The 16,713-nt window shown below is 39.6% G+C and overlaps 1 protein-coding gene across 12 annotated transcripts in view; it reads left to right on the top strand.

Annotated features, from left to right (window-relative positions):
- The window catches only part of SGMS2 (sphingomyelin synthase 2), a 111,051-nt gene that overhangs the window by 50,679 nt on the left and 43,659 nt on the right, over positions 1 to 16,713 (top strand). For 8 of the 12 annotated variants that reach the window (XM_032632997.1, XM_032632993.1, XM_032632995.1 and 5 more), the window contains 2 exons: positions 11,625 to 12,324; positions 15,707 to 15,824. In XM_032632997.1, coding sequence (XP_032488888.1) covers positions 11,870 to 12,324; positions 15,707 to 15,824 — 573 coding nt within the window. In that variant the 5' untranslated portion in view covers positions 11,625 to 11,869. Of the gene's footprint in view, positions 1 to 10,221; positions 10,401 to 11,624; positions 12,325 to 15,706; positions 15,825 to 16,713 lie in introns of all 12 variants that reach the window. The other 4 variants (XR_004350052.1, XM_032632994.1, XM_032632998.1 and 1 more) reach the window with 2 other exon arrangements.

The following is a 16,713-nucleotide window of genomic DNA, read 5'->3' as shown; positions in this document are numbered from 1 at the left end:
TCGGCAGGCGGACTCTCAACCACTGCGCCACCAGGGAAGCCCTCCCAGTGGCTTTTGAGGGTGGACTTCAGGGCTTGGGTTCATGAAATCATCTGCCTTTACTGCAAAGATTGTGAGAATGAAAAGCTGACTTAATATGCAAATAAAGATGAGAGCCAAGGCCCATGTGAAAGCCTTGATTAAATAAATCATCATACTTAAAGGATTTTACATGTTATTTGTATAGAACCTATCTATATGTTATAATTATATATTTATTTATTTACATATAATACCTAACCATTTCTGCTAAATAGAATATCTGACTTTTTCATATGCTGAATTAATTTTACTGTGGTTGTGTGTACTATTGCTTGGGTAGAAATGTTTCAGTAAAGGTGGTCCCCAGACTTTCAAACCTATGTTGCTGTGTAACAGTGCCAGCCCCCAATCCCTACCAGTTTTTTGGTTTTCTAGCCAAATCCTCTGGGCTCTCCTGGTTTTGATGACAAGGATTAATGCTCACCTACAGTGCCCCTCTGGACTCCCCAAGCTGCAAGTGCCCTTTTATGGAACATGTCTTACTAGGAGCCATTTAAGTGCAGCTCTGATGTCTATACTTTTCCATATTGTCCTTCTCTTTGAAGGATTCCTTGTAAAAACTCTGACTCTTGTACTGTTATCCCTTTTATTTCCAAACTCTCTTCCCTCTTTTTCTAATTATCTCCTGGAGGGACAGCTTGGGTGTATTGGAGCTAGATTCCTCATATTATGGTATTCCTAAAAGAAATACAAAATAAGAACTGTGTATCCTGTTCTAGATTTTTGCTTAAGAGAAACGGGCAGTTGGCTAAGGGTCACTACGAAACCAGCGGTGTGCAAAAACTCACTCTGTGGTCTTTATTATACCAACAGCCACCTACGCTTTGTGGTGGAGTGCTCAAGCTTCATACAGGGGACATTTCGTAGAGTAGGCAACAAAAGACACATTTGTTTATTAAACTTTGCAACTTTATGAACCAGCACAGTTGGTCACAAAAGGAAATAAAACTCTCGAGTGAGCTGTTCTCCCTGCTTTGAGAGAGAAATGCCTCAAAACACTTTGACACAGCTGAAGGTTCCTGGATCACTTGCTCTTGCTAAAGACATTGAGATTTAGTTCTGAACAGCCTCATTTTCCCTAGCAGACCATGTCTGTTGAGAGTTATTCTGAATATTCAGATATTCACTAACATTTTGCAAAACAATATTTAAATACTATGGTGTATAAACCAGATTTCTTTATTTCCTTCAAATGAAATTTTTTAAATATGCAAACTCTCTGGTGAAAATTATAGAAAGGGACACTTTGTGAGTTTCTTCTTTTCCTTAATTTATTAAGATAAGTTAAAATTTGATAGATAAATATTTTATAGATCTATTTCAAGTCCCAATATAACAGTCACTTGTATTCCTTAAAATTGTTAAAATGGCATTGTTAGACTCAGGATTTTTTTTTTTTTTTTGCGGCACGCGGGCCTCCCGCTGCCGTTGCGGAGCATAGGCTCCGGATGCGCAAGCTCAGCGGCCATGGCTCACGGGCCCAGCCGCTCCGCGGCATGTGGGATCTTCCCGGACCGAGGCACGAACCCGCGTCCCCTGCATCGGCAGGCGGACTCTCAACCACTGCGTCACCAGGGAAGCCCTAGACTCAGGATTTTAATCTTTTTAGTTACTCTTTTGCTGCCTCTTCCCCACGTGTGCCATTCTTTATGTTGGAGTTATATGCAGCAACCAATGCCTAGGTTGGAAGCGTTGGTCAAATAAGTGCTTTTTGAGAAAGAAATAATTTATTTAAATACAACATAGGAATTTAAGTTCTGGAGGCCAAATATAGTGACCTTAATGGCTTTGGAGAAGGTATGGCTTTTTATAGCCTCATACCATTTGAAAGCAATGGGTTATTCGGCCAGTCATTGCAAAAAAACCTTTTTGTGGTTGGCATAAGAGAATGAGAAATGAGGGCTTTATACAGACCTTTCTGGGTCTTCCATGCTTGCTTTCTTTTCCTACTTTGTCCTTTCCTTATATGAAACCGTGCTCTGCCTTGAGAATGCCAGATGGGCTGCAGCACAGGACTTTAAAACCCAAAGAGTTGTCTAGCCTTCCTGCTCCCCACTTGCCTTTGCCCTCTACCAAAGCCTGTAGAACACCACACCTAAATTGCAACAAGCAGATGGGACTAACCTGTTGAAGGTGCAGATTCTAGAAGCTTCCTTTTCCTTAATTTTTCAGCATTTAATTCTTGCTAACAGGAAGTGTTCCCCTTAACGTCTTAGGCTATATTAAGCGATTTTTTTGCACTTGTTTCGTTGGTACAGAGCACTAAGCAGAAATATAATAACAAGTAACCCATTGTATTTTAAATACATATTGCACTGTCCGAATTCTAGACTTTAGACCTCTACAAGGAAATTGTGTTAAAGTGCACCTAGGTGCAGTTTCTGAAGCAGCACTGGGGATTGAGTAAGCTTCCTGTTCTTAGGCATCTGCCTCTGTTTACAACTACGAAATGTACTAAGTGTACTAACCGCAAGCTCCGGGTTAAATGTTTCTGCTGAAGTCTGGCCTTTGCCTCCACACTAGAGCAGGATTATTTAACTTCTTTCTATGGATTCTTGCTTAAAGGTGATTGCGCTCAAATCTCAAAACAAAGTGTTAATATTGTCTTCTAATGTCCTAGCGAACAGCAAGCAAAGTTTCAAGATGTCATTTTTTTGAATACTCATTTAAATAGCCTGTTAACAGTATTTTATGCAAACTTTTGAAATTGTATAAAATATACACAAAGTTTGGTCACCACGTGGCAGAGGGAGAAATCAACAGGTGTATTTTATAATAATCTGAATTATGAATAAGAATTATGAAATTATTTTTAAGGAACTTTTTTTTCTTCTCATGGTTTTCCTATAATATTTAAGACACTATGCTTCCAACAAATCTAGAAAATTTGTTGTTGACAAAGAAATATACTGTTGACTTTGTGGTCTATTTATTTATTTAGCATGAGATCTCTAATATAGTTTAGAAAACGTTGTGTGGTTTGGGAGTATAGTGTTAAACTCTTAGACCTAGCTTCCGCATTTCTCTCTTTCTCAAACCAGCCACTGTTGTTGGGAGAACATGTAAGCTCCACTGTCATTTAACAATATTAAATGGAGTAGTTTTTTAATGGTTTTCAGAAACCTCTCACTTCAGTAGGTAATCTGTGCAGACTCCTATTACAGAGTAATAAGTATTAAAACCTACGGGAATCAGTTTCTAGGTATATAAACCTTTGGGGTATATAAGGAAAGCTAGGAATGGAGAAACATAATTACCACTGTTGTTCAGTTAGGCTGTTAGATTTAACCTTTGTGATAAAGCCCCCAGAGTGTTTCTACTAAACCAGTGCCAGCAGCTTTTGTTTGACCATTAAACATGGAGCCGGTGGTGCCAGTTAGCGCAGAATGATTCTCTGACCAAACATCTCTCTGGCAGGGTTGCTCGGGAATTAACAGAATCGCAGTTCAGGTTGTTAAAAGTACAAATGTCTTTGTTTAAATTATTGGGGACTTCTTTTGCTTACCTGCTGAAGTAGTTATAAGCATTTTACCACAAACACAAACCTTCAACCCGCCTTACTTATTCTCCGGGGACATGGGTTTATCATACTGGCTGTAAATTCATAAAGGGGTGGGAAATAAAATGTGCCTGCCTTGTTGTTTTTTCTCAACACTGAAAACACCCAGGCAAAGGAGGAAGAAACCACCTGGAAAGCCCATCCACCCCCATCCTCCAGAAGTTCTCTAAGCTCCTAGATGTATCAGGAATGGAGGTGGGGAAAGGGGTTTGGGGCAAGCGTAATCCAGTATTTGGGGAAAATGTGTGATGTTCCCCCACTCTACCCCTTAACTCTCAAAACCTCTGATTTAGGGTATTTCCCAAAGAAATACAAAGGATTATTTAAATATTCCCTAGTCTTTCACCTTGTTTTACAGCCCTCTTCTCTCTTCAGGGTCCTGTCTGTCTGTCTGTGTGTTTACTTATCTAATCTAATCTAATCTGTTCATCTACCCCCTCATTCCTTTATTCATTTGTTCGTTCATTCTCCTTACCACATGTTCCACATTGTACCAGGGATTGTTAAGTTGTCTTTCCCTGGGTCCCCACCTCTCTTTAAGATTCCTCTCCTGGAATCAGATCTGATCTTCGGAATTCTCCAGCCACAAATAAAAAGATGAACAGGAAATAGAATTAAAACATCCTATGAAACATTTTGCATGTCAGATTTTCGTGAAGGTACTTTTTTCTATCAAACTTAGTGATGTCAGAAACAGTTGCTCCAGGCTGGGTGCCGTACCGCCCTCTCAGGCTGCCCTGTGGCTGCAGATTATCCCTTCTGGTGAAATACTCCCAGTCCCACAATTTGTTTTCAAATTTGCACAGCTAATATTTGCTCTGTGTAAATAAGTAGTATGCATTTCAACAAGTATTAAATGGTCTACCTTGCCAGTTAAAGTGATCAATTTTTTTTTTTTTTTTTTGGTGAGAAAGAAAACAGATCATCTCTTTTTCCTTGAGATCCAACTCATAGTAAATTTTGATGAATTCTGTTAGAAAATCCTTCTGTTTTTTTGTCACTTCATATTATTTAGTTACAAGTTTATTTTTGGAGCAGTTTACACAAATTTTGTAAAACAGTTTGCATTTTATTGGCTTGTTCTTGATCCTGTCTGTAGAAAACTTTAAAATGTGTGTTATTTCCACGTCACTGCTAAAGAAGTGCTCAGCTGGTAAGTACAGCACTTTAAAGGGATAAGCGAGCCTGAAATATAGTAACAGAACATGGGTTAGTCCCTGGTTTCTAATTCTGTAGAAACCATATATCTCCATGGGCTATAGCTTTAAAAAAAAAAACTTAATTGAGTTATAACTTTCATCCTATAAAATTCATGTGCTTTAAGGATACAATTAAATGATTTTTAGTAAATTTACAGAATTGTGCAACCATTGTCACGATCTAATTTTAGAACATTTCCATCATTCCCCCAAAGAAACTTCCAGCCTGTTTGTCGTCACTCTCCATTCCCACCAGCAACCACTATTGATAGGCTTAGTCTTTCTTTTATAACAACTGGATGCAGAACTGTAGTTGTCCAGTCTACCTTAGTGTGAGATAGTAAATTAGTACCGAAAATCAAAACGTCTATTCTCTACCCGAGCATATCTCTTCCAGAGTTCAGAATTACAGTCGTGGGTAGCTGCTTTTTCAATTCTTATCTTTTAAATTAAAAAAAAAAAAAGTTTTTTTTCCCCCAGTCCATTCTCAGAATAGTGTCACAAGCCACCTTACCCACCTGTCCGTTTCCCTAATTTAAATCTATCATACTTGTACCGATGTGGGACCTGTAATGGTATGACAAGGCCTCTTTTCCATGTTCCTTTTGTTGGGAAAGTATTTCACAAATATACGCAATAATTTTTGAATAAACAGTGGATCTTCTTTTCAGTTTTCAAGAACTTGTTAGTAAAAATATTTAACAAATTTTATGGGTGTTTCTGAAATTAGAATGCCATGACTCACAAGGCACCCTTGTTTCTGTAAGCATATTAATGCCTGTCCATTTTAGGCAGGAGGATTTTTACAGGTAAATTAAGCTCTAAGAATGTTAATAAGGAAAAGCTAAGATGTCTTGGTCTCTGCAAAAACTTTTATAGGCATAAAACTTCTTAGCTAAAGTGGATGCTGTTAACATAGCAATATACCTATCTTATAAATGTAATATAGTGGTTTGTTAGTTACAGTAATTATAATTAAATGGCAAGTATGGGTAACAAGGAAATACTTAACAGGCTCCTTCCCTCTCCCCCCAAGAGAGGTGATTTATATATTAAATTTTTTCTAAGTTTATATTAATTTTTGCAAAATTATGAAGATTTAAAAACGCCTGTAATGTTATCTGGAGACTTTCCTATGTATTTTATGTATCTCTCTGTTTTAAAAAAGCTTGTCATTGATTATCTCAATCTTTTTTTTTTTTAACAAATTTATTTATTTATTTATGGCTGTGTTGGGTCTTCGATGCTCCGTGTGGGCTTTCTCTAGTTGCAGCGAGCGGGGGCTACTCTTTTTTTTTTTAACATTTAACACAATTTTTAAAAATTATTAATTTATTTATTTTTTGCTGTGTTGGGTCTTTGTTTCTGTGCGAGGTCTTTCTCTAGTTGTGGCAAGCGGGGGCCACTCTTCATCGCGGTGCGCGGGCCTCTCACTACTCTCTTGTTGCGGAGCACAGGCTCCAGACGCGCAGGCTCAGTAGTTGTGGCTCACGGGCGGGGGCTACTCTTCGTTGCGGTGTGCAGGCTTCTCATTGCGGTGGCTTCTCTTGTTGCGGAGCGCGGGCTCTAGGCGTGCAGGCTTCAGTAGTTGTGGTATGCAGGCTCAGTAGTTATGGCTCACGGGCTCTAGAGCACAGACTCAGTAGTGGCACATGGGCTTAGTTGTTTCCACAGCATGTGGGATCTTCCCAGACCAGGGCTCGAACCCGTGTCCCCTGTGTTGGCAGGTGGATTGTTAATGGATTGTTAACCACTGTGCCACTAGGGAAGTCCTAATCTTTTTCACTGACTGTTGTTGACCTATAATATGTAATGCACTAGAGGTAGTGATGTGGTAATAAGAACAGGGACTCCTGAGATTGGATTCCTGGTTCAAATCTGAGCTCTGCCACTTCCTACCTGTCTGACCTTGAGCATCTCACTTATCTCAATTTCTTTTCTTTAAAATATTTCCTAGCATTGTTATGAGGAATAATTAGATATTACACAAAGCACAGTACCTGGCACATAGTAACATTTGCTGAGGACTATTATATTGTGGCCATTTTATTCTACAACTTGACTTTTTAACGGCTTTAAGGTGACCACTGGGTTTTCTGTTTTAAGGGCTGAGAAAGCTTAATGTCTGTTAAGAAACTCATCAGCTCTTTTGTTTCCCTTGATCTTCAACTCTGTTTCAGGACCTTGTTTTTCTTAAGCCTTTAAACAACGCCTAAATCTCTTTCATTCAGAATTGCAATTTGTAAATGTTAGCACCACATTGTGTTTGGTCAATGTTTAACCTCTGTCTTTAACAGCTTACATCTTTTTAAACATTGAAACCCACATATAAACTTAGATAAGTTTCCTTAATGTTTAAACTACATTTACATGTTTAATACATCTTATCTTCTTAACCACTGCAAATGCACAGGGAGGCCAACATACAAATTTAACAAGCAAAGTATTTCTAAGCCCGTCAGCTGGAGCTCATGCCTGCATTTAACCTCTTATGTGGGTTGCTGTCCGTGAGCTTCAGATCAGACCTGGGGGTGAGTCACGAGTCGCACACTTGCACCTTTTCTTCGAGCCTTGAACCTCTGTCACGTGGCCCCTTTCCTATTCTTTTGGTAAACCATAACCTCTGATACGAATTACTGAGGTCCTACACCTCCTATTCATATCTAAGTCAGTACTTAATTGGATACTGCATCCTTCTTATAGTATTAATATGCTTGTCTCACAATTCTGTAGTTACTCTATCAAAATAGAGTATTAACATGGCTATAATTTATTTAATCCCCTGTTGTTGGATATTAGGCTGTTTCCAATTTGCTCTTATAAATAACTGTGTTGAAAGCATATTTGTAGAAACATTTTGTGTACATCCTTATCTCCTTGGGATAAATTCCCAAAATAGAATGACTGGGTACCATTACCCCAATATTGGTTGTATAATGTAGTGTAATATCTACTGGTACAAACCTTCTACTGCTGCCCTCATTTTCACTCCCTGATGAACCTTAGAATCATTTTTTGTCAAATTACAGGAAAAATACTATTGGGATTATTAAGAGAAAATGACTAATGTTGTATACTAATATGGTAAGATCAAACCCTTTATGGTATAATAGAGGTGAAATAAAACATAGAAGCAAAATTATGTATTTTCTTATAATTTGACAGAAAGATCCTGAAGTTCCCTTAGGGGTGAAAAGTGGAGGATTTTTTCCACTAGATATTAGAACACATATTACACAGCTAAAATAGTGATATTGGTGTTGAAAGAGCACAGCTATATACACACTTCTGTTCCTACTACTGAGTACTTTCTCTCCCCCAAATCAAGTGGATACTGAATTTTATCAACTTCCTTTTTTAACTTCACTCAAGATGATCGTATCTTTTCCGTTTACATTTCTTTTTTGTATTTAATAAAGTACAAATTAGTCATTTCCTAATTTGAAACCTCCCTTGTATTTCTGGAGTAGATCATACTTAGTTCTTAAAAACAAAAGCAAAACCTAGTAAAACAGTATCATTGTACTATAAGTTTCAGAGTTTCACAGTTGCCTTCAAAAGAAAGATTAATCTATAGAGATCTTGAACTTTTAAAATATTATCTAGACTAACTTCCAGTATATATCGCAATGTAAGAGAACTTGGAAATCCTTCCGTCTGCTTTGTGCTCTGACAGAGTACCCTAAACAAGTGACCTAATGGGATTGCCATCCCTCAAGAGGAACTATTGCGGCTTTTGTCACTTTCCAGATCCTTACTGGTAGGAAAGTCTCACCATAGGGATGAGTATGTTGTAATCATCATCTTGATGATAAACATGGCATCTCAAGATTGGCTGACACATGATGAACGTGCTTTGTATACTTAATCCTCTTGATGAAACCCCAAGGAAAATATCAATCCCGCCACTAATGTTGATAAATGGGCTTTGTACTCACAGAATGCTGTTGCTCCCAGGAGCACAAAGCTCTTCAGGATTAATTATTTCAGTCGTTCTCACAGTTGTCCCAGGAGGTGGATAGCTGAACGCTTCCTCTTTAAAAAAAAAAAAAAAAAAAGTAACTGTTTTCTTCTGTTCTACATTCTGTATTCTAGAACTAGGTAGCTACCTTTTTAAAGACCATCTGTATGTCCCCTGGTGGACTTGGGTTTCAAAATCAACAAGATTCTTACCCCTATAGACACCAGGCTCGGAGCAGATGTGTAGTAGTAAAGTTGGACGGAATTTGGATAATAGTTTGGCAAGATGCTATGAGTGGTGTAGCCTGAAGTTGGTAACGAGAGACAGGCAATGGCTGAGTTAGTGCTTTGGTACCTCCATTAGAAGTAGTTGTCCATGGTGTTGAAGGTTTGGTTTTGAAAATGCCTTACTCAGGCACCTGTTCATTATACTTGTCCTACAACACTGAGCTAGGGCACTAAAGAGAATCTCTGTCAGTCTTCTTTCACAGAGAGGGGCCCTGATCCTTTCTCACCCTGCTCTGATGCATTAGTATCTGGGGGCTTTTCACAGGGGCAGAACAGTAGAAAGGTAAGAGGTCCAAAATTTTTGGTACTACCTCTTAGCCAATCTCCATCTCTTCTGTTTCCCTGCCAGACTAACTTTCCTCTTGCTTTCGCTTCCTTGGAAATGGACAGTGACTTTCTGTGGACACTTCTTTAAGGATACAGCTAAGGCTACTTTTTTCTTTTTTTTTGTTTGTGGTACGCAGGCCTCTCACTGCTGTGGCCTCTCGCGTTGCGGAGCACAGGCTCCGGACGCGCAGGCTCAGCGCCCATGGCTCACGGGCCCAGCCACTCTGCGGCATGTGGGATCTTCCCGGACCAGGGCACGAACCCGTGTGCCCTGCGTCGGCAGGCGGACTCTCAACCTCTGCACCACCAGGGAAGCCCTAAGGCTACATTTTGATCTAGCGATCCACCTCATCCTTCTTCGTCTTAACAATATGCCGGTCAGTCTTCTCCAAAGTTTTGCTATTTTAGTTCCGTCTCTTCAGCTAAACTTCAAGCTCTTTGGGTGAATGTTCAGGTCAGTGTTTGTTTTTTTTTCCTTCAAACTCCTTTTAATTGCACCCACATATTCCTCAGTGCTGGGACATTTAGATGCACAATAAACATTTGTGGTTGATCATCTATTTGCCATTCACAACTGTTAAGAAATATTGCTTGTCCATACTGACTGTGCCATTTTAACTTTTTTTTTTTCCTTTTTCTTTCGTTAAACAAAGGCTTAGCTGTCACCACCTTGAGTTTTTCCTCCTCCCTATTTTTCTCCCCTGAAGTTACCCCGAAGGGGAGGTCTTTAAAATGCAAAGGATTGTGCTTAAGCTGTGCAGTGTACTCTGGGTGGGGACTAATTACGAGGTTTGAAAACTTCTTCAGGCGGCTGGGTTCTGGATTGGGCCGAAAATACTGCTTTCCTAAATTGACAACAGCTGGGGCCGTGTTGCTGGCACATATAAAAGAGGTGGTGCTGGTGCTGTGTTGTGGAGCAATCTTCACTCTTTAAAGCCTGTGGAGCTTTAAGCAGAGGGCACCTTTCATCACTGGTGTCGTGGTGGGTAAGTGCCCCGAGCTGGTCCTCTGGGTCCGCGTTTCTGTTGTTTGGTAGAAATTGTGGTGACTGTATCGAAATGTTGTCAGTTACTAATTTACCGTGTTAGTTGTAGTGAATTATTTTATCCTTCCAGTAATGAGGAGAATTTCTCCCTAAATGGGCATAGCTAATAAGGCTTTGTGTATCTTTTCACTGTGTTATTTTGAAGGCTGTCAGTTTTCCTTCTGTATGGTGTGCATCTCTGAATATATAAGGATAAACAGAGGTAGTGCCATTTCAAGTATCTTGAATGCATAGTTCTTGAATATGTTCTGAAAACTAGTCACTTAAAAAGATTCCAGTTTTTAATATGAAAGTAGAAAGTTGACCATTTTGACAAAGGCAGAGAATAACAATTATTCTATGCATGTAAGCAATTCATCACAGTTTTTTTATCCTTTAAGGTTCATAGAAAAGACCCAGTCTTAGGAAGGGATGATGTGATCTCTGGGTGGGTTCTAGCTTATTATGACTTCATGGTTTGCAACAAGTGATAGTGTCTGATGAAGTGTTTGCACTGCTGGGTCCTGACATGAAGTGTTTGCAGTGCTGGGTCCTGACTTTTATTTATAGAAATTTAAAAGGAATTGTTTATTAAAATTTTCCTATTTATACTGACATCAGCTCAAAAAGAGAAGAATTCCAAGATGAAACAATTCAATGTTTTATTTATTTATTTTTAAATTTTATTTATTTATTTTTGCCTGTGTTGGGTCTTTGTTGCTGTGTGTGGACTTTCTCTAGTTGCGGCGAGAGGTGGCTACTCTTCATTGTGGTGCGCGGACTTCTCATTGTGGTGGCTTGCGGAGCACGGGCTCTAGGCACACAGGCTTCAGTAGTTGTGGCACACGGGCTCTGTAGTTGTGGCTCACGGGCTCTAGAGCAAAGGCTGAGTAGTTGTGGCACACGGACTTAGTTGCTCCGCGGCATGTGGGATCTTCCCAGACCAGGGCTTGAACCCATGTCCCCTGCATTGGCAGGTGGATTCTAAACCACTGCGCCACAAGGGAAGTCCCTCAATGTTTTATAAATAAACATCATCTCAGTAGCTTTAACTATGTTCTGACGATACATTTATAAAGCAAATGGCTTTGGTATTTGTTTCCTTATTTTGATAATGTTTTTGTTTTGGATGCTTGACAACTGGACAAGCACAGTTTCTGAACATGGTTCTGTTTTGTTTTTACAGGTGGGATAGTAACATCTTTAGGGGAAAGAAAATTGGCTTCCTTTCCTGAAAACGGTGAATGTACAGCAGATGGTTGCCCAGGAGGAACAGTAGTCCGATGGAGACCCTCTATGTTTTGTACTAGGAAACAGAATCAGTTGTAAGAGTCCATGTTGATCTTGGCAATAGAAGGATTAAAAAAAGTTGAGTTTCCACAAAGAACAAGAACTTTACCATCTCCTTTTTGATCTGAAGACCGGAGGACAATGGATATCATAGAGACAGCAAAACTTGAAGAACATATGGAAAACCAAACCAACGATCCTGCAAACACTTACGCAAGACCTGCTGAGCCTGTTGAAGAAGAGAACAAAAATGGCAATGGTAAACCTAAGAGTTTATCCAATGGGTTGCGAAAGGGCACCAAAAAGTACCCGGACTATATCCAAATTGCTATGCCCACGGAATCGAGGAACAAATTTCCCCTAGAGTGGTGGAAAACGGGCATTGCCTTCGTGTACGCTCTTTTCAACCTCGTCCTGACAACCGTCATGATCACGGTTGTGCACGAGAGGGTCCCTCCCAAGGAGCTCAGCCCTCCACTCCCAGACAAGTTTTTTGATTACATAGACCGGGTGAATTGGGCATTTTCTGTATCAGAAATAAATGGAATTATATTAGTTGGATTATGGATCACCCAGTGGCTATTTCTGAGATACAAGTAAGTAAGGTCTAACATGTTTTGGGGATTTGCCATGAGTTTATATTTTAGTGAGCCGGTGTGTAATTGAAATGATCTTTCTCGGTTTTATCTGATAAATTCAGTCTTATCCAGGCACTTAATGAAAAGAATCAACAGAAAGATCTACAACCTTGAGTAAATCCGGTCATTATTCCATAAGCATTTATTGAGCAACTGTATGAAAGTGGCAACTGTGTGTGAAGGTGCAGAAGTACTGTGGTGGATGATTCAGACTTTGTAAATTGAAGGTGCAGTTCTAATTTCAAGCAACTTGGCACTCTCGTATTTGCATGATACATTAAGAGCCTTGGAAAGGAATAACATTCACTTCATCATGCTTGTGTTATTCCAGGCTCTTGACAGGTGGGGAAAGTTGTAGGCTGGGAAGCTTTTTTCTCTATTACTCATAATGTGATGACTATATTGGTCTACAGTCAATTGCAGGCTTTGAGGTTTGCCTCTCTTCAAGAGTTCTCGAATTTTACATGCCTTTTCCTTTTGCCTTTTGGCAATCCAGTCACAAGAGTTTGTTTAATAAACTGCATTTAGAACTGGGTCCATGCGGTTTGGGTTTTAGATTTCTAAAGTAAACATGCCTTCTGGTTTCCTCAAGCCATCACAAAGGAGCACTTAGTTCATTGGTTTCAGTCTTCCCATTTTAGAATAGCAGGAATCAGGAAATGTAGTAAGCCAGGTACTTTTGCTTTGAAGATACTTAAAAATAGGACACAGCTCTGAGGTGGTTATTTCTGCTTCCCTGTTGAATTCTGACTGCTACTCCATTAAGAAAAAAGGCCCCTCAATTCCTCTTTTCTCCTCAGCCATCATTCAGATGTTTTTTCTCTACTAAGATTCTAATAATTAAATCACAAATATAAGTTTAATTAAAACATTGCCCATAAACGGAGGCTTTTGAAAGCGTAATACACACTAACATAGCCAATACACTTCAGAGTCAAATAGGGTGTCAGTAGCAATGCCACAAGATCAGTTTTTGAAGAAGGAATTTACGCTATATTGTTCTGTCAATTGGTTATTGCTTTGAGATTTGAAGAGTTCAGTCTATTTTTGTTAAAGAGTTCCCCACATGCAGGTGTGCAGGTTTGAAAACTTATTCCACAAACTGAAGTCATTCCTAAGCATTTTCTTTAAAATATTTCTCTTAATAATGTATAAGTAAAAGACGTAGCTGTCAATTGTCTTTTACTTAGTAGGGGAACTTTACGCCAAAGTTGTTAGTTATAACGTGCTTTATGCTAAAGGCAAACAGTGTAGCAGTTGGACTTTAGCGTTTTCCTTTTTAGTGTCTGGAATTGACACTGAATATAAGAGAGACTGCTCAGGCCAAAGATATTTGCTCTCTCCTTTGTTTTAGAGCAAAGTTTTATTTGTATTTGTGTGTGAAAGAGAAATTTCCCAGGGCCGGGTAAGTAGCTGGCTTCCAGCCTGCAGTACAGTCCCGGTGTATTTGCATCTTCACGTAGAGGACAGTTGTTACCTGTCTCTCAGTGCCAACTTCGGTTTTAACCATGTCAAAACTTGTTTTCACACAGGCCAGCCGCATGTTTTTAATGATAGCTACTGTTGGGTCACAATCCACCAGCAAAAACTTGGGGACATCACACTATTTTCCTTTTACTTTTTCATATAGAATTGGATCTTATATTTTAATAACTGGTAGAGTAATTTTTATAACCCGTTTTGAACATTCCAGCTGAATAGAAATTCTAGGTGTTTCCTCTCTCTTTCACTCTCACTTTCTCGCTTAAACACCTTGAAAGCTATGGGGGAAAAAATCACTGGCAGTAGTCTTTAACTAAGGCTGCAGAGTGCATGTTTCACCTCTTAAGTAATTCTGTTCTGAGTACAGCTGAACTCTGAATACTGGCATGAAGATAATTAACCCATAATAATTCCTGCTTATTACTTCACCTTGTCTAACAGCATGGAGCACAATTCAGCACTCTTTTTGAACCTGGGTTTGAATCAAAGGGAGAATAGTTTTTCACTTAACCAAATGGAAGCACTCAGCAATGTTCATTACCTGTTCCTTTTCAGTACTAGAAAAGGCAGGGCTAGAATAGCAAGCCTTTGAAAGAAATGCCTTGCAAGAAATAGATACTTTCATCAACTAGTCAAGGTGTTTCTCTCTATATTTTGATCCCAGAAACCCTGGAATCTCCTTAAAATAGCTCTTGGAGGCAGGCAGCTAAAATTATATTTGTACATGATGCTTTAGAAGTCCCAACAGTAACCTGAATTAGACCTTGATCCATGGCAGACCACAGTCTTGGAGGAAACTTAAAATATTCCACATGCCTAAAATTGCCTGTTTTTCCAGAGGTTTTTGATCACTGGTTTTGGAAGTTTGAGTGCTCTGAAAATGGGAGACCTGGAGTAACATATTTTGTGTACTAGGGAAGTTATAACTAGTAATTCTAGGGGCTTTGTGGATCCCAGCCATCTTTATAGAGCCCAGAGTTTATAGGCCCACCTCTAACTACACAACAGTTATCTTCAGAATTCTTGATGCCCATTCATGTACCCAAGAGACAGTGGTGCAGATGGGCAGAACCCTTCCCTTTGGAGGACAGTGTGCTCAAAGCCAGCTTCTGGGAACACTTCCTTAGACTGACGACTTAGGGGGCGAAGGACAGGGACTAATGTTAGTCAAGACAACTGTCTTCACCGAAACATATAAAGTGAAAAAGGACTTGTGGGATTCTTTTTTTTTTTTTTTTTAACCTCTTTTGATCAAGATTGCATAAAATCAGGGTAAACTAATCAGTTTACAGCTTCACTCTTAAATGTCCTTAAATGCACGAGGACACTTTGAACATCTTCAAAATATAATTCTCTGAAAATCTCTAGTTGTAGACAAAATAGTTCATGCCTAAGTTGTCAGAATATTTTTGGATAGTCTCCAAATAAACCTTGCTTATATAACTTAGGTTAAAAGAGTTGTCCCATTTCCCTGTGTGCCCAATTATGTCGTATCACCTTAGCTCATTAGTTAATTCCTCTGTGACCGTGGCTCACTTATACCTCTGCTGTGTTCTCAAGAGAGGGTTTATTAATGCAGTGAGTTGACTGACAACGTAGAGAGGTTCATTGAATTCTCTGGCAAAGAGGGCCTTTTTTAGGAGTGGTAGTTGTGTAAAACCCTTAATCTACTTTAACACCCCCTCTCCTCGGAGACTCATTCCTTTGGGGCCCAACCCACCTAGATCAATTGCAGTATGTGAATCTTCACTTCTGAAAACTCCAATTATTCTTTATTCTGTTAAACATTATTTTATGTTGCCTTAGGAGCAAAAAACCCCAGTAAACCTATTTTTCCCCATCCCTGTTTCTCCTTTAGGTCAATAGTGGGGCGCAGATTCTTTTTTATCATTGGAACTTTGTACCTATATCGCTGTATCACGATGTACGTTACTACTCTCCCTGTGCCTGGAATGCATTTCCAGTGTGCTCCAAAGGTAAGCCCCTCTGAATTACCATTTAGAGGACATTAAGCAAACAGTGATTGAACACCTGCTCTCTGTTATGCATTCTCCTAGACACGTTCATATATGTTAATTGAAATCCAGCATATTTTGTTTTGCTTTAGATTTTGGGGGGAAACATTAAAATGTGTTCATAAAACTTATATGTTTGTGCATAAAAAATTCATTTTCTGCTAACTGGAAGTTACTATTGGGTCTTTGACTCTGCATTTTTGCCTTCTCATTTACTCATTCATGAATTCATTTTGAAAGTATTAAGTTCCTGTTATATACCAGGCACTACTGTGTAACAGCAATGACCAAAACAAAGTTCTCCTCCTCCGAGAACATATATTCTTTTTTTTTTTTTTTTTTTTTTTGTGGTGGTACGCGGGCCTCTCACTGTTGTGGATGTCCTCTCCCGTTGCGGAGCACAGGCTCCGGACGCGCAGGCTCAGCGGCCACGGCTCACAGGCCCAGCCGCTCTGCGGCATATGGGATCTTCCCAGACTGGGGCACGAACCCGTGTCCCCTGCATCGGCAGGCAGACTCTCAACCACTGTGCCCCTAGGGAAGCCCTTAGAGAACGTATATTCTTATTGAAGGATGGCGACAGTTAAATGAAGTCATAACTTGCTACATGGTGGTAAGTCAGGTGGCTATCAGATGGAGAACAGTAAAGCTGAGTAAGGGTGAAAGGGTCTATGAGGGTAGGTACTAATTTATAGAGTGGTCAGGAAAACTTCTTCAATAAGAAAGCTTTTGGGCAGCCAAGATGAGGGAGTGAGCCGTGTGAACGGGGTGAGAACTCCAGGACAAAGAAATAACTTAATCATAGTGCATTCAGGGAAGAGCAGGAGACACGTGTGGCTGCATAGGAGTT

This window comes from Phocoena sinus, chromosome 5 (genome assembly GCF_008692025.1).
Source record: "Phocoena sinus isolate mPhoSin1 chromosome 5, mPhoSin1.pri, whole genome shotgun sequence".
Classification (NCBI taxonomy): domain Eukaryota; kingdom Metazoa; phylum Chordata; class Mammalia; order Artiodactyla; family Phocoenidae; genus Phocoena; species Phocoena sinus.
This window is presented reverse-complemented; position numbering and strand designations above follow the sequence as displayed.